The sequence below is a fragment of the Pelophylax lessonae genome (genome assembly GCF_965119305.1).
Source record: "Pelophylax lessonae genome assembly, chromosome: 10".
Classification (NCBI taxonomy): Eukaryota; Metazoa; Chordata; class Amphibia; order Anura; family Ranidae; genus Pelophylax; species Pelophylax lessonae.
In genome coordinates, this window is record NC_138777.1 from 156,101,282 (window position 1) to 156,123,896 (window position 22,615).

Consider the following 22,615-nt stretch of genomic DNA (forward strand, 5'->3'; position numbering starts at 1 on the left):
CGATTTTTCATATGCGATTTATTATAGGATTTGCGCTGCATCTTTTTGTATGTTATATGGTAAATCCCACCAGGCCCAGCACCCGCATGCAAGTCCGGCGGGACACCAATCTGTTGTATAGATGGAGGTGAATCGCAGCCTGCAATTTTTGAAGTTTAGGAGAGTAATGCCACAAACTTATAATGCTCCTCTACCACAGCAAAGCAAGAAAACACTGGTGACTGGCACATATTGGAACGTGAAGGTAGGCATCCTTGAAATGGATAGAGGCGAGGAAATCTCCCTGACGCAGGGATGCCATCACTGTTCAAATGAATTCAATCTTAACTTCTGTACCCGCACAAAGCAGTTTAGGTCCAGGGTTGGATGCACTTTGCCTTCCTTCCTGGGGACCGTGAACAGGTATGAGTAAAAACCCTGAAAACGTCTCAAAGTCAGAACCGGGTCACCGCTTGAAAGAACAGGTCTTGTACCACCCCAAAATAGGCCCTTAAGTGGTCTGGGGACAGAAACAAGTTGGGAAAAAAAAAAACCTCGCTGGGGGACAAGAGCGAAACCCGATCTTGTAGCTGGACCGAATTACTTTGTGGACCCACTTGTCTTGCACCAGGGAAGTCCACAGATCCGGAAACCAGTGAAGATGTCCCCCCAACCCCAATACGGGTGAGGGGCGGGAGCACCTTTATGCAGAAGGAGCCTTGTCCACTGGTCTGGAGAAGCCCGAGCTTGGCTTGCCATACCAGGTTCATTTGGATCCTCCTGAAGAAGCCCTGAAAGGCTTCAAGCCCTTGTCGACCCTGAGGGACCAAAAAACTTCTTATGAGCCAAGAAAGAAGGCCCACGTCTGCGACGAGATTCCTTGCCCTTAAGTAGCCTGGAGAAGGAGAGTACTCTTCCCCACTGTGAGACCTTTAATGATGTCATAAAGGGTAGCTCCAAACAGGCGATCTCCTTGGAAAGGAAGATCAGTCAAGACCTTTTTTTAAGTCTGATCCACAGCCCAGCACTTGAACTTAAGACATGCCGAAGGACCCCTGCCAAAACAGAGAGAGGCGAGCCATCAGGGGAGCCGCAGCCAAAGAAGCATCACAAATAAACGGCAGCCCCTGGACCAGCTGGCCCACCAGCTCGGTCAGAGTTTGCGACTCTAGGGCAATGGTGAATACCGGTCTCATTGCTGAACCAGCAAGCGTGTACATAGCCACAGTCGCCGCCTTCCAGTCAGTTGGATCCTTAAAGGCCGGGAACTATTCAATCTAATTCATGGTTTCCTGGTTTAATCCGAAAAATGGAGGGTCCAAATCTTAAGAAGGGATTCCTCATAGGTCTAACGCCTAGTAAAGCACATAGGAACCCCATGGGGACGCTTTGGTCACCCCACTCTTTAGCGACAATTCTGTCAAAAGAGACCGGGAAAGCAAAAAGCTTTGCCGCTCTGGATGGCTTGTGAGTGCCAAAAGGTACCTGCGCCTCCATCGCAGCTTCAGCTGCGTCCTCTATCTTTAGCTTCTCATGCACAGATACAATCAGTGCATCCACCAGCCCCTTTTCGTACACGGTCGCAGACCTGGAGGAATCATCCTCACTATCAAGAGGCTTCAAGTCGCTTGGTTGAAGACCCAGTAGGATGACCCACGTCCGCGGCGGCCGAATCTCATTCAGGATCTGATAAGACAGATGAGGAAGGGGAAGGCCGGGGGTGCTTTTTGCTAGCCCGTTGTCCGAAGCCACTTCCACCCGCGACACAAGGAACTCCAGGACCGCCGTCAGTGCATGGATGAATGGTTGGGACCCGGGGGGACCCGCAGCCTCTGAGAGGGGATCAGGTGATGAAATGTGCTTCAGGGACACCTTTAGAGAAGAGGAGGATCCACACACAAAAAAAAAAAGCAGTGCATAACACTGCTAGGGACACCTCCAGCGTTCTGGCGGCACCACAGGGTCTAGCACAGAGCACTACCACTGGTATAGAAGAGAGAGGGAGAGGAAATCACACAAAAAGACTCACCACCTCCGATCAGGCACCTATAGCACCAGGCAAACTGCACACCATGCAGCGATCAGGAAGAGAAGAAGAAAAAACAGGAGTCAGCACTAGGGGATGAGGAGGGGCTCCCCCCGCTGAAATCACCATGATACAGCTTCAAAAAACATGGCCGCCCCCATTTCCAATGAGAAAAACCACAAGAAAATGGCCCCTGAGGCTACACAAACATGGTTGCCGATCTAAAGCACAGAAGGCTACAAAAAAAAAAAAAAAAGATGGCGTCGACAACATGCTCCCCCCTCATTCCCATCGCCCACTCGACATCCCAGACAGACCTTTTATGGCCACCCCATGGGAGGGAGTGGGGGAGGAGGTTGGCAGATTGGGGGTAACGGCGCTGCGTGGGAAGGAAGGGTCCAACTGTCCCAGGGAGGGGCAGACTTACATCGCAAAAACCTCCAGGGGAAGAGGGGGGGACAGCTACTTTCCATACCAGGAACTAGGTGGGCACAGCTCCTGACAGACCACAGCTCCATCTGAATAAGGGAGGCTGTCGGCCAAGAGAGACGCTGCGACTCAAGCCGAGGCTAGGTCGTATGTGCCCTCGCAAAACGTTTAACACGCAGGTCAGCCCCCGCCCAGTGGGGCTAGGTCGTGGACGACCTAGTGCGGAGCTGAGGCCTGCCTGCATGCGTGCGCTCGCTGGCCAGACTGGGGCCCAGTCAGGCAGTTAATAGTAGATTCTCACAGGAACAAAATAACAGATTGGAAAAAATCAATTTAAAAAAAGGGAAAAAAATTCCAGGACCAGAAATCCCAGCAAGGAACTAGGTCCTTACTCCTGAGTAGGAAGAAAAAAACTGAATGCCTATACCCGAGTGTGGGAGTATAACCCCTGGGACTGCCCCATAGGCGTAGTCAAGCTTTTTCCTGCCTAGTGTCTTACTCCTGTAGGGGGCAGCATATCCCAACTGTAAAGATGATAAGGAGCTGTGTCCTTCAATAAATGAAAGAATATATATATTATATATATATATATTTATTATACATATATTTTTTTTTTTTTACTTACACACAAACCTTATCTCCAAAAATATCCTGCGGTAGTTAATCTGCCATTAAGCATAGGGCTTTAAAATGACACGATACACGAAAATTCAGAAATTCCATGATACAAAGACAAAATTACCATCTGCACTGGAGAAGTAGTTGACATGAAGACATTGACATGAATAAAAGAAAATTGTGTTTTAATATTGGTTGTACCTCAAAAATCCCTTTTACTATCTTTTTTTTTCCCCCCCTTTATCGGTTTGATGTCTAAAAACTTAGGGACGTGGCATTTTTAGCCAACAGCTAGTTAGTTTTATTTTATTAAATGTTCCGTCTTTATTTAGAAAGACTGGATGATTTCCTCCGCCTCCTCAAGAAGTGCACTGTAAAACTTCAAGATTTGTTGCTGTTTGATTTTCCTGATTACAACTCACATCTGTTTTCTGATAATTTGATTACCATTGGATTGTGTATAGGAATCACTTCAAGTAGGGTTGTATCATGTTTTATATAATTTTGTAAAGTCATCTTTTAAATACTGTAATAAAATATTCATGTTTTTATACATAATGGAGTTTTTGTGCATTGGGGCCAGAGACAGACAGAATAGTGCTTTCCTTTTCCTAACATTACCATTAGGCTGTAGTACCCACTTGATTACTGGCACTATTCCTTATATTTTTACTTTAACATTTCTCAACATTTATGATCCATTCTAAATATGTACCCATAGTTAAAAAAAATAAATCAAAGGATACTGTATCTTTCCACCTTCCATTTTAAGTCGCCACACGAAAAGATTTCCTGCTTCATCCAGACAAGCTAGCTGGTTCGAGTTCAGGTGAGCAAATGCCAAGTCTGTAACACTTCCTGTGATACCTTTTAGCAGTATTCTGTCAGCTGTCGTGACACTTAGGACGCGAATCATAGCTGATCCATTAGAACCTTTAAAAATAAATGAAAGCATACCTTTAATTCATAACTGTCAGACGTGTACTATAGTAACAATTCAAGCAAAAGTGTATGTAAAGTCTAACTGAACTAGATTTAGAAACAACCAAAATCTAAAAATGAAGGAACATTATCATTGTTTAAATGTTACAGAGAAGATAACACAATACGTAAAAAGGAAATCAAGGATGCACAAATTCAAAATGAACGACAGATTGCAAAACACAGCAGAACAAACCCCCAAAAAATATTCAAAAATACTGATCGTAAAAAAAGGTCAGGTTTGAGCATGTAGGGCCTTTACAAAATAACCTGGAGTGGGTGACTGGGGGACAAAGATGAGGCATATTTGTTAAATACTTTCTTAAGCTCTCTGTATACAAAGGAGCATGGGGAATCTCATGACCTTAACAGGGATGGTAATGACACAGCCCCAAATTATCCACAATGGTTTAAAAGTGATATGGTCCAGAAATAGTTAGACAGACTAAAGGTGGATAAAGCACCTGGACGAGATGGTATCCACCCACAGATCCTAAAAGAATTGAGCTCTGTCATTTCAAAGCCATTGTTTCAAATTTTTAGGGACTCCTTAATGACTGGAATAGTGCCACTGGATTGGTGTAGGGCCAATGTGATTCCTACCTATATATAAAAAGGGATCAAAGTCTTTACCAAGTAACTAAAGACCTGTTTGTTTAACTTCTATAGTCAGGAAGATACTGGAGAGTATTAAAAAGACCACAAAGATGAGTTCTTGTTGGAAATAAATATATTTTAAGCAACAGACAAGCATTGAGCGTGTGCAGGGGGGCACTTTGCTATCCGGGGGCTCTCTTCTCAAAGTGGGGGGCGATTTCTCTAAGTGGGACACACTTCTGAATCTGCAAAGGTCATCTCAATGTGTCATCTGAAAACCTTCTTCTGTCTCTTCACAGGTATGTCCATCTATGACTTGCACCCAAACTGAATATTCCTGTACCCTGCGTTTTCTATACAGTTTAATGTGGTATGTCCATCTATGACAGCAACCCAAACTGAATATTCCTGTACCCTGCATTTTCTATACAGTTTAATGTGGTATGCTTACTTGTTTATCCATCCGTAGCCTATCCTTCCTATGTTTTCTTACCTTTAATTTACAACCATTATAGCCTTTAACCTTTAGAGGTATCTGCCAGTTATCTTTAAATCTTTGTGAAGTGAAACTGCAGTATATGTCCAGCCCTAATTTATCAATTCCTGATTACTAATTGGATAAGCCCCCACCCCAGGTCTAAGAGTATAAAATAAGAACATCACTTGGGGAAGGCACGTGTGCAAGGGGGGCACGTTTGCTCTCGGGGAGCTCTCTTCTCAAAGTGGGGGGCGATTTCTCTAAGTGGGACACACTTCTGAATCTGCATTTCAGAGAATGCACAAAGTGAATAAATGCAGGAAAGGCTGAGATATACACCACATAGACTGCAGGTGATCTTTTTTAAACCCCTTCAGCTCTCTCTCTCTCCTTGTAAAATGCACTCTCTACCACTTCTTCTGACAGCCCTGTCCTCTATCCTTAAACTCTCTCCTTCACCCCTCTTCTCCACCCAACAGCTTATATACATCACCCTCACTTCTGTCCTCACCATCTCCTGCTATTTCTAAATCCACATGCTCACATATCCTCCAGGACACCGGGGCATGTCCCTTCATATAAATCACACTCTCATATTACCACCCTCACCTTTCTGCTTCTCCTAACCTCTGGAGACATATCCCCAAACCCTGGGTCTCCATCATTTGCCCATGTTCAACACACCACTTACCCTGCACCCTCTGGCTGCAGTCGCAATCAGCACAATTTAGTTGGAGTACAAATGGGAGCTAGTGGATGAAACAGGAGGACAAGCAAGGCCGGCCGTTGTCTTCCGGGACCCAGTACTTCCGCGTGTCAGACTGGAACGCAGCGTATCGCCGCGTGACGTCACCAGAATCAGATGGAGAACACGACGCGTTTCAGAGCATGCGCCAAGCGTGCTCTTTTTTCAAGTGTGAATGTGGATGGATCAAAGTAGCCTATTATATACTGTCAGGATAAATGGAAGTATACATAATAATCACCGCCAATTATAAAAGCCAGCGGAATGAATTGGAGTATAACAATGAACAGCAATAAGGACATGTGTGACATGGGGATACACTTATTAAAATAGATGGCCTATGATCATAATACAATGATATGATTATTTATATTTATATTTATTTTTATCATTATTGTATTCTTCGTATTCATATCATTATATTATGATCATAGGCCATCTATTTTAATAAGTGTATCCCCATGTCACACATGTCCTTATTGTTGTTCATTGTTATACTCCAATTCATTCCACTGGCTTTTATAATTGGCGGTGATTATTATGTATACTCCCATTTATCCTGACAGTATATAATAGGCTACTTCTGATCCATCCACATTCACACTTGAAAAAAAGAGCGCGCTTGGCGCATGCTCTGAAACGCGTTGTGTTCTCCATCTGATTCTGGTGACATCACATGGCGATACGCTGAGTTCCAGCCTGACACGTGTTAGTACTGGGTCCCGGAAGACACTTGCTTGTCCTCCTGTTTCATCCACTAGCTCCCGTTTGTGCTCCATCTTCGGACACTGGATTTTGGATCCCACTACCATATCCCGTCACCAGCTTTTGAGCCTTACACCATGTACCCCATGTGAGTTTTTATATTTTGTATGTATTACTGGATTAAACATACTGCACTTAGAGGCGCTCCATTTCCCTCTTTTCATCCTTTCCACAGAGTCCAACTTCCCTGTGTCATGGAGCTAGCCCTTAGTTACAGACTGTTTTCTCTTTGATGGACTCCCATACCTTCATGGTATGTCCTACATACACATGCACTTTTGTTAATTTAATTATTGTCATTTTCAGTGTACTGCCCACCACATGCTGGTCACACCGACTTCTCTGTAACTACCCAGAGCGCCAGCTTATCCACTGTTTCTCTATGGATTCCTCATAGTAGAGCATAAACAACAGAGGATTAAGCAGTAACAAATATAGTACAATAAAAGACTCCAGCCACTGAAAGATCTACACATCACTCCCCTGAGAAGTAAAATACGGCCAAATGCAAGACATGTTTGAAATTTGATGCACCAAATATAATGGTTAGGTCATTTATAGATGCCCCTAATAAACTGTAAAGCACACATCTTGCTCCCCTGTATATAAAATCACTTTGAAAACTATAAACAAGAACCCGATTTTGTTTAAATAATGGCTTACAAAAATTCTTACATTAAGTTAATCAGAATTACATATATTGACATCAAGGGAAAAAAAAAGATAGTTTCTACTTAAAAGTACAATTGCCGTACCTCTAGTGGCATATGCAAGGTAAGCATTCGATACTGCGATAAGACTGCCATAGTAGTACTTCTGTTCCCATTCATATTTTGCTACAGGCTGTATTTTAACCTGAAAGGAAACACCATTAAAAATCAGTTAAGGCTCAAAGGTTTATGATGAAAACTTCACTGTAAAGCAAAGTACAGAAAGGGAGATGTCAAAGTTTTGTAGACAAAGTAAGCAAATATCCCTGACCAAAAGAAGAAAAAAAATCTAAAATAAAAAAGGCAATTCTACATGGTAACCCTTTACGTTTTTGTAAACATACAAACCAGTAAAAGCACTGCACAGTCTTTACTAACTTATAATACTCATCCACATACACTTTTCCGACTTTGGATTACGTTATCACAGAGTAGACAAACATGGTCTCCAAGCATATACGGTAAACAAAAAGACAAAAAAGTTTACTTCAAAAAAGAACCAACTAGGGGGAAGAAAACTTTAACCACTTAAGCCCCAGCCCTATTTCGGACACTTTTTGTTCACACGTTAAAACCAGTATTTTTTCCTAGAAAACTACTTAGAACCCCCAAACATTATATATATTATTTTAGCAAAGACTCTGGAGAATAAAATGTCGGTCATTGCAATAATTTTTGTCACGCGGTATTTGCGCAGCGGTCTTTAAAGCGCCATTTTTTTGGAAAAATTTTGAAAAATCACATTTCACTGCATTTAAAAAATACTAAACAGTAAAGTTAGCCCATTTTTTTTGTATATTGTGAAAGAACCTGTCACGCCGGGTAAATAGATACCCAACATGTTACGGTTTAAAATTGCGCCCCCCCGTGGGATGGCGACAAACTACGGTCAATAGAGATCTCAATCTGCGACGCTTTAAATTTATTTAACGGTTACCAGTTTAGAGTTAGAGTGTAGCTCTTTTTTTAAAATTACTGCTCACGCTCTGGCGATCGCGGCGATAACTCACATGTGTGGTTTGAACAGCGATTTCATTTGCGGCTCGACTTGCGTATACGGTTTTTTTTGTGCGCGAGCTAACGGTGACGGGGGCGGCTAAATTTTTATTTTTTTTTTTTTCCCATTTATTTTATTTATTTTTTTAACTTTATTACAGTTTTAAGAAAAAAAATCTGATCACTTTTATTGCTGTCACAAGCAATGTAAACATCCCTTGTGACAGCAATATGTGTGACAGGTACACTTTATGGAGGGATCAAGGGTCTAAAAGACCCTAGACCCCTCCACTACACTTCCCTGTATGCAAAACGCCAAAAACTGCGTTTTTGCATACAGCCGATTTTCAAATTTGCCGCCTTTTGCAGCACAGTAACCCGGAAGGACGCCGCCTCCGGGTTACGTCAACGGAGACCCGATCAATGCCGTTTCCGGCATTCATCGGGACTCCATCCAGCGGCAGACGCGCCGGCTGGGTGCTCGGGGCTCCCAAAGCCACGAAAGGCGGGGGGAGGGGGGGGGGACGTCCCCTCCCGCCCCCCCGGGTACCGATCGAGCGGCTCCCGAGCCGCATCGGTCGGTACCGACGGAAAGCCAACCGTCTGCTTCAAACCACGGTACCGGGATGGTGTCTCTAGCTAGAGGCATCATCCCGGTACACTACCGCAAAGTTTACCGACGTAGACCTACGTTAGTATGCGGTAAGTGGTTAAGCTATTCTCCCTGAAAAATGCATGCAAATTACTAACTGAAAAGAAAAAGGTAGGAGGTTTTTAAGCTCTCCCAAATATTTTGAGTGCTTTTTACAAGCATTTTCCCAGGAAACAATGCAAACAATTTCCCTATTTAAACACTACAAAAGTGTTGTTTTTGGGGTGTAAGATGCTGATAAGGGTCAAAGTTTGGAATAGTACTGTCCAATTAAATGTGTCCTGGTTTGGAAGGGCTTCACACTATTAGTAGGTAAAGATTATAAATTGCAGGCCTACTATATACAGGTAGGATTTTCGCAGAACTACTTTCTTCCTGTGTAAATAGGTCTTACATTATCTTAACATCTTAAAAAAAAAAAAGCTGGGTTATACTTACTGATAACTCCTTTTCTAATAGTCTTCCAGGACAGCCCATGAGACGTTAGGCTCCTCCCCCAGGGACAGGAAACACATTCCAAAATTAAAATAAAAGGCGGTCCCTTAGTCCTCACCTTCAGTATTTCATGAGAACCACAGGACACCCTGTAAAACATATACATAGATATATAGACACATATCATACATTATACATAATACCAGATAGTTCGGGTGGGAATCCGGCTGTCCTGGAAGACTATTAGAAAAGGAGTTATCAGTAAGTATAACCCAGCTTTTCTCAAAGTCGTCTTCCAGGACAGCCCATGAGACGATGAGCAAGCACTTACCAGTCTAGGGAGGGACAACTGCCTGGAGCACCTTTCGACCAAACGCCTGTTCCTGAGAAGAGAGGAGGTCCAGGCGATAATGTCTAACAAAGGTCGAAAAGTTAGACCAGGTAGCTGCCTTACAGATTTGGTCTGGTGAGGCACCGGCCCTTTCAGCCCAAGACGTGGACAATGCTCTAGTAGAGTGTGCAGTAATGAAAGGTGGAGCCACCTTTTTCACTATATAGGCTTCTGTGATAGCCTGTTTGATCCATCTAGCTAAGGTTGCCTTAGAAGCTTTTTCCCCTTTATGGGAGCCGGAAAATTGTAAAAACAAAGTATCAGTCTTCCTGAAGGTTTTAGTCACCTCCAGGTATCTCAAGAGGGATCTTCTGACATCCAAACAGCTAAATTCTTTCTCTTTATTGTTGTTTGGGAAATTGCAAAAGGAAGGAAGGACTATGTCCTGAGTCCTATGAAAAGAAGAGACCCTTTTTGGCAAAAATCCTGGATCTGTTTTTAGCACAATCCTGTCATCAAAAATCATAAGAAAAGGTTCTCTGATTGAGAGAGCCTGTAATTCGCTAACTCTTCTAGCTGAAGTTATAGCTACTAAAAATAAGGTTTTTAGGGTGAGCATTTTTACTGATAGGTCTACCAAGGGTTCAAACGGACTGGTAACCAAGGCCTGGAGTACCAGGGATAGATTCCAAGCTGGACACGTTTTAAGCACGGTTGGCTTTGTCCGGGCAATTGCTCTGAAAAAGGCATTCACATTTGGGTCTTCTCTAAGGGAAAACTGAAGAAAGACACTAAGGGCGGCAGCCTGTACCTTTAAAGTCCCTAAGGAGAGACCTTTGTCTATGCCTTCCTGAAAAAAATCCAAGATAGTTGGTATATCTGGGGAATGTCTCTGATTCTCCAACATCCAAAAATGAAATTTCTTCCAGATTTTAGCATACATTTTTCTAGTGACCGGCTTTCGACAGCTGGTCAATGTTTTGATGACTCTGTCTGAGAACCCCTGAGAGCCTAGTATTTGTTCCTCAGATACCAGGCCGTCAGGTTTAGGGTCCTGAGAAATGGATGGACCACCGGACCTTGTGTTAAGAGATCTGGTCTCCAAGGTAAGGTCATTGGAGGTTGCGCTGCCAACGCCTGAAGGCGTGCAAACCATGGCCTTTTGGGCCAGTATGGGGTTATCAGTATCATCTCTGTGTCTTCTAGGATGAATTTCTGAAGAACCTGTGGGATCAATCTGATCGGAGGAAATGCGTAACAGAGTCTGACTTTCCAGGGGTGGGCGAAAGCGTCTATGCCTAACGCCTGATCCCCTTGAGTTATGGAAAAGAATTTTTCTGTTTTCCTGTTTGCCTGGGAGGCAAATAGATCCACTACCGGTAGGCCCCATGAGGTTGTGATTTTGAGAAACACCTCTGGGTTAAGGGACCAATTGTCCTGGTTCATCTGGTGGCGGCTGAGATGGTCTGCCAGATAATTCTGCGTCCCTTTTAGGTGAATGGCCGAAATGGATGTTAGGTTCCGCTCGGCCCAGACAAAGATTTTCTGTGCAATGGTTTGTAGGCCCAGACTTCGAGTACCTCCCTGCTTGTTCAGGTACGCTACCGTTGCTATATTGTCTGACCTGATCTGTAGATGGCTCCCTTCTACCTCTACCTGAAAAAACTCCAAGGCCTTTTGGACCGCCATAAGTTCTTTTTGGTTTGATGAAGACTTCCTTTGTGCTGGGGACCATGTACCCTGCGCCCATCTGTCCTGCAGATATGCTCCCCATCCGGAAGCGCTTGCATCCGTGGTAATCCTCTGTGATACCTGGATGGTCCAGTTTAGCCCTCTTGATAGGTGAAGAGAGGATCTCCACCACCAAAGAGTCCTTTTTATCTTGGTGGGAATCCTTACTTTTTGTTGCAAGGAACTTGACTGCCCATCCCAATTCTGTAGAAAGAATTTTTGGAGTGGACGTTGTTGGAACCTTGCCCAGGGGACTGCTGGGAAACAGGAGGTCATCAAGCCTATCACTCTTGTGACATCCCTCAGAGAGACCCATAAGTTGGTCTGTAAAGAGGCAACCATCAGGTTCATTTTCTCCATCTTGCACTGAGGGAGGAAGATCATCTGATCCCGTGAGGAGATTTCGTAACCCAGGTAGGTCACTCTTTGTGAGGGTACCAGGCAAGACTTATGTCTGTTGATTATCCAGCCTAGGGAAGTTAAGAATTCCTGAACTATGAGGAGGTCGGCTTCCAGTTTCTGGTATGATTCTGCCACTACCAAGATGTCGTCCAGGTAGGGGGTGATCACGATAGCTTTTAGCCTTAGAGGGGCTAGTGCTTCCCCTAGGACTTTGGTAAAAATCCGTGGGGCTGAGGACAGCCCGAAGGGCAGTGCCCTGAACTGGAAGTGCTTGACTTCCGGTCCTATCTTTACTGCTAGCCTCAGGAATTTCTGATAGGATGTGTGTATGGGGATGTGAAAATACGCATCTTTCAAATCTAGGGTTGCCATGAAACACCCTGGGAACAGTAGGTTCCCTATGGAGTATATTGATTCCATGCGAAAGCGTTTGTATGCTATTGAAAGGTTCAGATTGCGTAAGTTCAGGATCAGTCGATGACTTCCTGAGGGTTTTTGAATCACAAAGATGTGAGAATAAAACCCTGTTCCTTGTTCTTCTCTGGGGACTGGAATAATTACTTTTTGATCTAATAGGTCCCCTAACTGAAGACTCAAGGCGGAGGCCTTGACTGGATCCCTGGGAAGATTTGTGATCAGGATCCTTTCTGGAGGTTGAAGACAGAACTCCAGCCTGTGTCCTTGGCCTACTAGGTCCAGAATAAAAGGGCTGGAAGTAATCTTCTTCCACAGTGGGAGGAAGGCCCCTAATCTTCCTCCCACTCTGAGAAGGGAGTCATTGGGGCTGGTTGGGGCGTTTAGGAGGGTTAAACAGGATGTTACCCCTCCCCTTTCCTTTATGCCCCGTCCAATGTTTTTTGAAATTTTGCTGAGTTTCAAAAGACTTCTGCTGTTTGCCCCTGCCACGAAAATTCCTCTGAGCATAGGGGAATTTTTTCTTATCTGGGAATCCCTTCTTTTTATCCGCTGTACGCTCCAGGGCTTCTGTTAGGCCTGGGCCAAAAAGGTGGTCGCCTGTGAAGGGAAGACCACAAAGGCGAGATTTAGAAGTAATATCTCCCGACCATGTCTTGAGCCATAGGCTTCTTCTGGCCGTATTAGCTAAAGCTGAGGTCCTTGCTGCCATTCTTACAGCTTCAGCTGAAGAATCCGCCAGGAATCCTATTGCCTGGAATAAGAGTGGAAAGGATTTATTAATCTGTTCCCTCGATGTTCCTGCAGTCAAGTGTGTTTGGATTTGAGATAGCCACAGCTCCAGGTGTCTGGCTATGCAGGTGGATGCCAGGGCTGGCTTTAAGCTCATAATGGAGGCTTCCCAGACCCTACGTAAAGAGATATCTGTTCTCTTATCCATAGGGTCTTTTAGTGCTCCTGAATCCTCAAATGCCAAGTCAGTTCCTTTGGAGATTCTGGCAAGAGAGGCATCCAGCTTAGGGATTTTGTTCCAGGGCTGTTCCACACTTTCGTCAAATGGATACCTTCTTTTTAAGTTTCTTGGAAAAAAAGGCTTTTTATCAGGAGAATTCCATTCCTGTTTAATCACATCCAATAGTGAGCTATGCACAGGGAACACTCTAGCATGCTTTTTATGACTAGCGTACATTAAGTCATGCTTAGAGAGATGCACTTCTTCCTCCTCAATCTCTAGAGTGGTATAAACCGCTTTGAGTAGATCATCTACATCCTCCAGGCTCAGTTTAAAGTTGGAGCTATCATGGGAAACATTGCTTTTTGGTTCCTCTCCTGATCCTGATCCCTCTGCAGAAGAGTGGGAAGAAGAAACTTCCTCCTCCAAAACCAATGGGTCAATTAGGGATGGTGGAGCCTGAGCTGGGGTGGAAGGCTGGGCTGGTGCCTGCATCTTTTCAATGAGAGTCCTGAATGAACTAAATGTACTTTTTAGCTCATCTCTCACTGAGGACAGCATTTTCTGGGTAGAGACTGCAGAATCGTCTCTGACCAGTTTAGCTATGCATGCCCGGCACACTGCTTTGTTCCAAGAGGAACTCAATTTTTCTCCGCATACAGCACATTTCTTTTTGGGGGGCTGAGGTGGGTTATTGTCCTGAGCCTTGGCCTGGAAGATAAAAGACAAGGGAATTTAATTAGAGATACTTGTCCTCCTCCCACCTCCCATTTTTCCCCCTCCACCTTGTGGATAGAAAAGAGGGAGCGGTGCTGCTTAACCCCTGCCCCTAACGATAGAAAAGAGAGGGGGGAAGGGGAACGGAGTTCCTAACAGGTACCTGCAAATAGGGTGTCGTTCCCCCTTGCTTACCTGAGAGGTGCCGATGCCAGAGCCGACTTCCGCCGCCTGTGCGGTTGCTGCCGTGGTGTCCATCGCTCTGTATGGTGGTCCCAGCAACTGCTGTTTCCCCTAACATCGGTCGCCCATTTGAACTCTCTGTTCGCGCCTTCGGAAACTGGAACGAGGGTTTCCGGCGCCCGCGGATGCCGTCACTGCGCCGGAAGTGACACTGTCACTTCCCGTGAGGCCAGAGTGGATACGCTGAGTTCCGCCCCCTCCGTCTTTGGCGCCAACTTCAAAATTTCTTCCGAAGTTAGCGGTTCACGGGTACACAGCACTGCTGCTCCAAGGAACCGGCCGACCAACGGAGTGAACTCCCCAACGCTCCACCAGACAGCATCCGTAGTCCTGCCGAGAGGCTAGGAGAACAGGAGACAGCGGTCAGCCCCTATTGCGGCACTAAGGGGTACCGCTATGGGCCGAGGAGATGCATCTTTCCAAGTCTTTCCATGGACAGTCCAGGAGACCGGGAGCTTCAGTTCCAGGAACATGTTACCCCCTGTCCGGAGGAAACAAAAATACTGAAGGTGAGGACTAAGGGACCGCCTTTTATTTTAATTTTGGAATGTGTTTCCTGTCCCTGGGGGAGGAGCCTAACGTCTCATGGGCTGTCCTGGAAGACGACTTTGAGAAAATTCGAACATATTAGTTTAGTTAGTGGTTTACATGTGAACACAGATTTCACCAACTTGCCTCTTACAGCACTCAACATAGGTGAAATTGACTCCATTTTCAACTTTACCGCTAGAATGGGGAAAAAAAAAAACAAACAAACACACTACAGCGATGTCAGACATCGCATGTGATTCGGAGCCCACTGCTCTGAAAATCACATGCAATGCAAATTCAGCCATACAGATTGTCAATGAACTTCAGAGAAAAGGATTTTACGGTAAGTCAAAAAATCGTATTTTTGTAAGATCTTACCGTAAAATCCTTTTCTCTTAGCTCATTGACAGACGTAGTCTTCTTGATTCACATCAATTGGGTTATGCTGTCTCCGCAGGAGTAGGACTAGGCAGAAAGAAAAAACGTTCTGGCTCCACCCTAGGGGCAGTCCCAGAGGGTATATCCTCTTCCTGTCTGCTACAGAGAATCAGTTCTGTTATAAAGCAGCAACAGAGAATTTAACCCAACCCAACTCAATGATAGAGGGGCGGGTACTATGTCTGTCAATGAGCTAAGAGAAAAGGATTTTACGGTAAGATCTTACAAAAATCCGATTTTCTCTGTCACTCATTGACAGACGTAGTCTTCTTGATTCACATCAATTGGGACATCCAGAAGCAGTGCCACAAATGAGGGGTGGGATTGACAGAAATCAAAATCCAATCTAGAAGGCCCAACCCGTGCCAACTAGAAGTTTTAAAGGACTCATCGAGTAAACAGATGAGACCTACCCAACAAACCCTCGAGGTAGACCAACAGTCTCCTCAAACAGTGGCCTGCAGGAACCTTGCGGCCAGAAGAGGCATCTGACGATGCCATCACCTAAACCTTATACAATATTGTAAAGGTATGAACCGACGACTAAACAGTCGCCTTGAAAACCTGAACCACTGACGCCTGATGGCGGAAGGTCCAGGAAACTCTAAGCGCGCGAGTAAAATGCGCCTTAACAGGGAACGGGGGATCCCGACCCTTAGATAAAATAAGCCTATACCACCGTCTGTCTGATCCATCTAAAGATGGTCGCAGCAGAACAGGCAACCCCTTCTTAGGGCCATCCGTGATCACAAACAGTGAATCCGTCTTACAAATCGAATCCGTAGTATTCAAATATATCCTGATCGCCCGAACTACATCCAAGGAATGCCATGCAAATTCTGGAGGATGATTGGGCTAAGGACATAGGAAGGACAATACACTGTCCTCATTCAATGAAACTTTGAAACCACCTTAGGAAGGAAGGATGGATTCGGATGAAGAACAACCTTATCCCTATGAACCACCAGATCTGGGGAACAACAGGATAATGCAGCCAGTTCTGACACCCTGCGTGCAGAAGTGATAGCCACCAAGAAGGCCACCTTCTGGGATAAAGTAAGCAAGGGAATCTCCCTGATATTTTCAAAGGGAGGTGTCTGAAGAACCGACAGCACCAAATTAAGATCCCAGGATGGTAACGGCGCGCGCACTGGCGGAGCCAGGTGTCGCACCCCCTGGATGAAATTCCGCACCAAGGAATGAGTAGCCAAAACCTTCTGAAAGAAGATAGCAAATGCTGAAACCAGACCCTTGATAACACTCAAGGCCAGCTTCTGCTCAACTCCCTGTTGCAGAAAAGCCAATATTCGGGCTACCGACTAAAGATGTAGAGGGAACCCAAGGGATTCACACCACACAATATAAGACTTCCATGTACGATGATAATCTTTCTGGAAGTCGCTTTCCTTGCTTTAACTAGAGTAGGAATAACTGAAGCTGACAATCCCTTGTCCTTCAGCACCTGGGTCTCAATAACCAGGCCGTTAAAGCCAGCGATCGTAAAGCAGGATGGAAGATCGGTCCCTGTGACAGCAGATCCTCCTTAAGAAGAAGTCGCCAAGGAACGTCTGTGACCAGCCTGACCAGGTCGGCGTACCAGGCCGACTGGGCCAGTCCTGATCTAACAGGATAATTGGAATTCCCTCCACCTCTATCCTGCGAAGAAGCTTCGGCAGTAACTTGAGAGGAGGGAAGTAGCTGATACTGCCCCCACGGGGCGATCAGCATGTCTGCGGTGTCTGCTAGAAGATCGTGGGAACGAACCACAAACCTCTGCACATTCCTGTTGAGCTGAGATGCCAACAGCTCCCATTCGGAGTGCCCCAACAGGGGCACAGTTGGTGGAATATCCCTGGATGAAGAGATCATACCCCTTGATCCAGAATCTGACGGCTGAGAATCTGCCTGCCAATTCACCCCCGGAATGAATACCGCAGAGAGAGCTGGAACATTTGTTCCGCCCAACGAAGAATGCTGGCCACTTCTATGGCCGCCAGGACACTCCTGGTGCCCCTTTGATGATTGACATAAAAAAACTGATTCTCTGTAGCAGACAGGAAGAGGATATACCCTCTGGGACTGCCCCTAGGGTGGAGCCAGAACGTTTTTTCTTTCTGCCTAGTCCTACTCCTGCGGAGACAGCATAACCCAATTGATGTGAATCAAGAAGACTACGTCTGTCAATGAGCGACAGAGAAATCCAGTTTCCTCTATCGTTCATTGACAGACGCAACTCCATATAAATTCTTGACCATTGGGACATCCCAAAGCAGTATTTGCATGAGGGGTGGGAAAACCACGCAGAAAGAATGTAATTCCCTATAAAAAAAAAAAGGCTAAAACTTTAGCCAACCAGTGAACATGGAGCTCACCTGGAACAAACACCCACAAAGGACCAAGTTGCCGCCTTGCAAACTTGTATCACTGACACCTGATGGCGAGAAGCCCAAGAAGCACCCAACGACATTGGGTGGGCGCCACTCTGGACAGACTACCTTCCACTCGAGGTGGGGGTGATGGCAGCAAAGGGATTCGCTGCGTCCCGGCGAAGTGTTTCACTCACAGGCCAGCCCCTGTCCATTGGGGCTCTGTCGTGGCGAGGCCTAGCCCTGGGCTATAAACTGCACATGCTCGCTGGCCGGGCTGGGAGGCCTTAAGGATCTAGCATATCCAGTCAAAAACCCAGGCCAGCTGTTGATTATAGTTCTTTCAGAAACATAACTAGCTAAAAAATTTAATTTTTAACAAAGGTTCCCTTTAAAATAAGAAAAAGACTAGCTAAGACCCAAGTCCCAGCCAGAAAACTCGGTCCTATTTCTAAACTACACAGAAACAAACTGAGGGCTATAGCAGAGTGTGTGGGTGTATGCCTGCAGAGACAGTCCCATAGGCATGGTAAAGCTTTTTCCTGCCTATTGTTCTACTCCTGTAGGGGGCAGAATAACCCAATGGTCAAGAATTATATGGCGCTGCGTCTGTCAATGAAGGATAGAGAAATAAGGAACAGAGGACAAATTATATAGTGTATTTAAAACTGAGACATTCTAGTTAATAAATTTGTGTTTATGAAGGCTTAACAAACAGCATGTATAGAATCCAGCATTGCTTGAGATCAGCAGGGCCAGATACATGATGTTCTCACGCATGCTGATCACAAACAGATTGGGAAAAAAAATTCTCAATTTTTAGCAGGGCTTTTCCCTTTCCTAGGATAAGAGGGTATTCAAGGCTTCTGCAAACCTGGCTGTCCTTGAACAGTTTTTGAATGAATGATTTGAAAGTAGAAAGCAGTGAGGGATTACGGTTTTGAATTCTATGTTTCACTCTTGAAACCACAGGTCTAGGACATCTGTGAGAAATGCAAACTACAACAGAATTCCTCCTCCCCCTGTTAGGATTGAGGGTGTCTCTTCATTGTGAAGAAGACTTTGAAGAGGACTTTTTCATCCAAGCCTTGCACTGAAAGGAAGGGCCAAACTTTGGTTTTGAAGTTGAAGCCTGGGAAGAGCGTAAAGAAGGAGCTAAAATCCCTTAGGACTGAGAATTTGGAAGCTTTTTCTGTGGAAGCAAAGCTGTTCCATCTGAGCCCTTATGAATTTGTCAAAAGCCTCACCACACAGACATCTTCCTTGAAAAGGGATTACATGTGAGGTTCCACTTACAAGAACCTTCCGCTGTCTAAGCCTTTAGCCAGAGGAACCTGCGCATATGAACAGGGACTAGAGCCATTCTGGATATTTGTCATATGAGGTGTTCCATGCTATCTTCACAAAATAGAAGAGCAGAGGGAAGCTGTTGTAATTGCTCTGCGAACGCTTCATTTTAGTTAATTTTTCTAGTCCAGTTAGCCGAGGACTGGGCCTGCCAGATTAGGGAGAGCTTTCAAGAGCGTCTGTAATTTTCTGTCAGCAGAAACTGAACATCTTCAATAGGTACAGTGAGATGTTTAAGACATACAGCAAGGTCAACCACAGGAATTGCTCACACAAAAAAAAGAAAAAAAACTGGGCGTGGGCTGAACATGGCGGAGAGAAGAAGCTTACTGCTGGAGCTCCCGATTCCCGACCGCTCCAACTGCTCTTTAATGCTGATTTATCACCTGCCTTGAGCTGCTCTAAACACCGGAAGACCAGTGGCTCCTCAAAGGCTTAACCCTCAGTCACTCTCAGCTGATTCTTCCCGGACTGGTCTCTGCAACATAATCAAGATGAACGTCATGCCCCGCTTGCTCTACTATTTTCAAGCCCTCGCAATATACAGTCAGGTTCATAAATATTGGGACATCGACAATTTTAATCTTTTTGGCTCTATACACCACAATGGATTTGACATGAAACAAACAAGATGTGATTTAACTGCAGACTTTCAGCTTTAATTTGAGGGTATTTACATCCAAATCAGGTGAAAGGTGTAGGAATTACAACAGTTTGTATATGTGCCTCCCACTTTTTAAGGGACCAAAAGTAATGGGACAATTGGCTGCTCAGCTGTTCCATGGGCAGGTGTGTGTTATTCCCTCATCATTCCATTTACAAGAAGCAGATAAAAAGGTCCAGAGTTCATTTCAAGTGTGCTATTTGCATTTGGAATCTGTTGCTGTCAACTCTCAATATGAGATCCAAAGAGCTGTCACTATCAGTGAAGCAAGCCACCATTAGGCTGAAAAAACAAACCCATAAGAGAGATAGCAAAAACATTAGGTGTGGCCAAATCAACTGTTTGGAACATCCTTAAAAAGAAAGAACGCACCGGTGAGCTCAGCAACACCAAAAGACCCCGAAGACCACGGAAAACAACTGTGGTGGATGACCGAAGAATTATTTCCCTGGTGAAGAAAACACCCTTCACAACAGTTGGCCAGATCAAAAACACTCTCCAGGAGGTAGGTGTATGTGTGTCAAAGTCAACAATCAAGAGAAGACTTCACCAGAGTGAATACAGAGGGTTCACCACAAGATGTAAACCATTGGTGAGCCTCAAAAACAGGAAGGCCAGATTAAAGTTTGCCAAACAACCATCTAAAAAAGCCTTGACAGTTCTGGAACAACATCCTATGGACAGATGAGACCAAGATCAACTTGTAACAGAGTGATGGGAAGAGAAGAGTATGGAGAAGGAAAGGAACTGCTCATGATCTAAAGCATACCACCTCATCAGTGAAGCATGGTGGTGGTAGTGTCATGGCGTGTGCATGTATGGCTGACAATGGAACTGGTTCTTTTGTTTTTGATGACGTGACTGCTGACAAAAGCAGCAGAACGAATTCTGAAGTGTTTCGGGCGGAGCTCACTGGACGGCACTTCACAGTGCAGATGGACAATGACCCAAAGCATACTGCAAAACAACCAAAGAGGGAAAGAAGTGGAATGTTATGCAATGGCCAAGTCAATCACCTGACCTGAATCCAATTGAGCATGCATTTCACTTGCTGAAGACAAAACTGAAGGGAAAATGCTCAAACAACAAGCAGGAAAAGAAGACAGTTGTAGTAGAGGCCTGGCAGAGCATCACCAGGGATGAAACCCAGTGTTTGGTGAGGTCTATGTGTTCCAGACTTCAGGCTGTAATTGACTGCAAAGGATTTGCAACCAAGTATTAAAAAGTGAAAGTTTGATTTAGGATTGTTAATCTGTCCCATTACTTTTGGTTCCTTAAAAAGTGGGAGACACATATACAAACTGTTGTAATTCCTACACCGTTCACCTGATTTGGATGTAAATACCCTCAAATTAAAGATGAAAGTCTGCAGTTAAAGCACATCTTTGTTTTATTTCAAATCCATTGTGGTGGTGTATAGAGCCAAAAAGATTAAAATTGTCGATGTCCCAATATTTATGGACCTGACTATATGTCCCTAGCTCATTCCTGCGGATGATCAATCGGACCTTCATTACTTTTCTTTGGGCCCAGAGTCCACCTTGCCTGGCACAATCGATTTTGAGATTAACTAAACTGTTGGGGGGATATAGCCTTACTGGATGCTACTCTTTATCATATGGCTTTCCACTTGACTAGAGTGCTGGACTGGTGCCGCCATGGTTCCCTCAAACAGTGGGTACAGATAGAGCGGTCCCTCTTGGGAACACCGCTGGAGTCGTTGCCTTGGTGCCAAACTGATCTGCCCACCCAGTTCCTCGCTCACCCCACGGTAGGGGTGACTTGGCGGATTTGCTGTAAGGCATGTCGGGACTTTTCTATTGCTCCCTGCCCCTCCCCGCTTACCCCAGTGGTTGGCAACCCAGCCTTTAGCCCTGGATTGGGGGACTCCCGATTCAAGGAATTTAAGTCTGCAGGACATACTAGGCCCTACATTTCATTGTGAACGGACAATGGCTTTCTAGACAGCAAATCATAGATAACCCGACCTTTGCAGGACTCTCTTTCTGGCAAAAAATTTAACTAGCCCACTTCATTGGCTCTCTACCACCCCCCTCCCCGGAGGCATTCATGAGGAGACCATCTACATCTGAGCACCTTTACTCAGAACAATCTCCTTTACGCCACGCAGTCACTAAGACCTACCGCTGATATCTCTGCCTTCTGACTACAGACCAACTTGTATCTCCATTTGTGAACGAGACCTAGGACTAACCTTTATGAACAAACAGGTGGAGATGGTTCTTCTGTTTTCATACAAAACCTCTGTTTGTTCCAAACATCAAGAAACCAGGTTTAAAGTTTTGACCCGATGGTACCCGAAGACATCCATGAGCACCAACGGTAAATATACATGCCACAACTATCTATTTTGATACACTTGGTATAATATAATTCTAATCCTGTAATGTATTTTGTAGATATCACATACCCCCTAAAGACCTTTACGATATTAGGTTGAAACGCATTGGGGTACCATTTTGTTAGTTGTGATGGTTTTCTCTTTCACATTGTTGTTAATCCTCTAATGATTATTTTTGATGGATTATGTTGCAACCAGAACTCATGTTTTATCCCTTGTGGAATATATCTTTTAATACATATTTTGATGAATAAAAATGAATATTTCATAAATCTGTCTCAAGACTTTTTTCCTGCTCAAAAACCCCCTGGGGGAACTTTCCCTTTTACAATTGGAGGTGTGCAGCCCTCTCCTTTCTATATATGTGTTTTTTCCAAATATCATGACCCGATGGTACCATACCCCGACTAAGATTAATAGGATATTCCCTCAATGCTCGGATCTCTTTTTAGATGCGGAGAGGAATCTGGCTCCCTTCTTCACATTTTCTGGTCTTGCCGTCTTCTTCAACAGTCCTGGACTGAGGTCCTGGTTGTTACCCTAAAGTTCACTGATCACAGATTTCTGTTGGACCCAGCGCTCTTCCTTCTGCACCACCATGGGTTCTAGAGCCAGTTCTATGGATGTTCCATTCTACCCATGCCTTTTACAGTAGCAAAGAGTTGCATATTGCTCGTCTGGAAACAGACACAGCACCCTACGATGG

The 22,615-nt window shown here is 44.8% G+C and overlaps 1 protein-coding gene across 2 annotated transcripts in view; it reads right to left on the bottom strand.

Annotated features, from left to right (window-relative positions):
• EDC4 (enhancer of mRNA decapping 4) overlaps positions 1 to 22,615 on the bottom strand; it is a 629,569-nt gene that overhangs the window by 562,447 nt on the left and 44,507 nt on the right. For both annotated transcript variants that reach the window (XM_082271180.1, XM_082271179.1), the window contains exons 4-5: positions 7,374 to 7,473; positions 3,799 to 3,985 (exon numbers count right to left, since the gene is read on the bottom strand). In XM_082271180.1, coding sequence (XP_082127306.1) covers positions 3,799 to 3,985; positions 7,374 to 7,473 — 287 coding nt within the window. The remainder of the gene's footprint in view (positions 1 to 3,798; positions 3,986 to 7,373; positions 7,474 to 22,615) is intronic.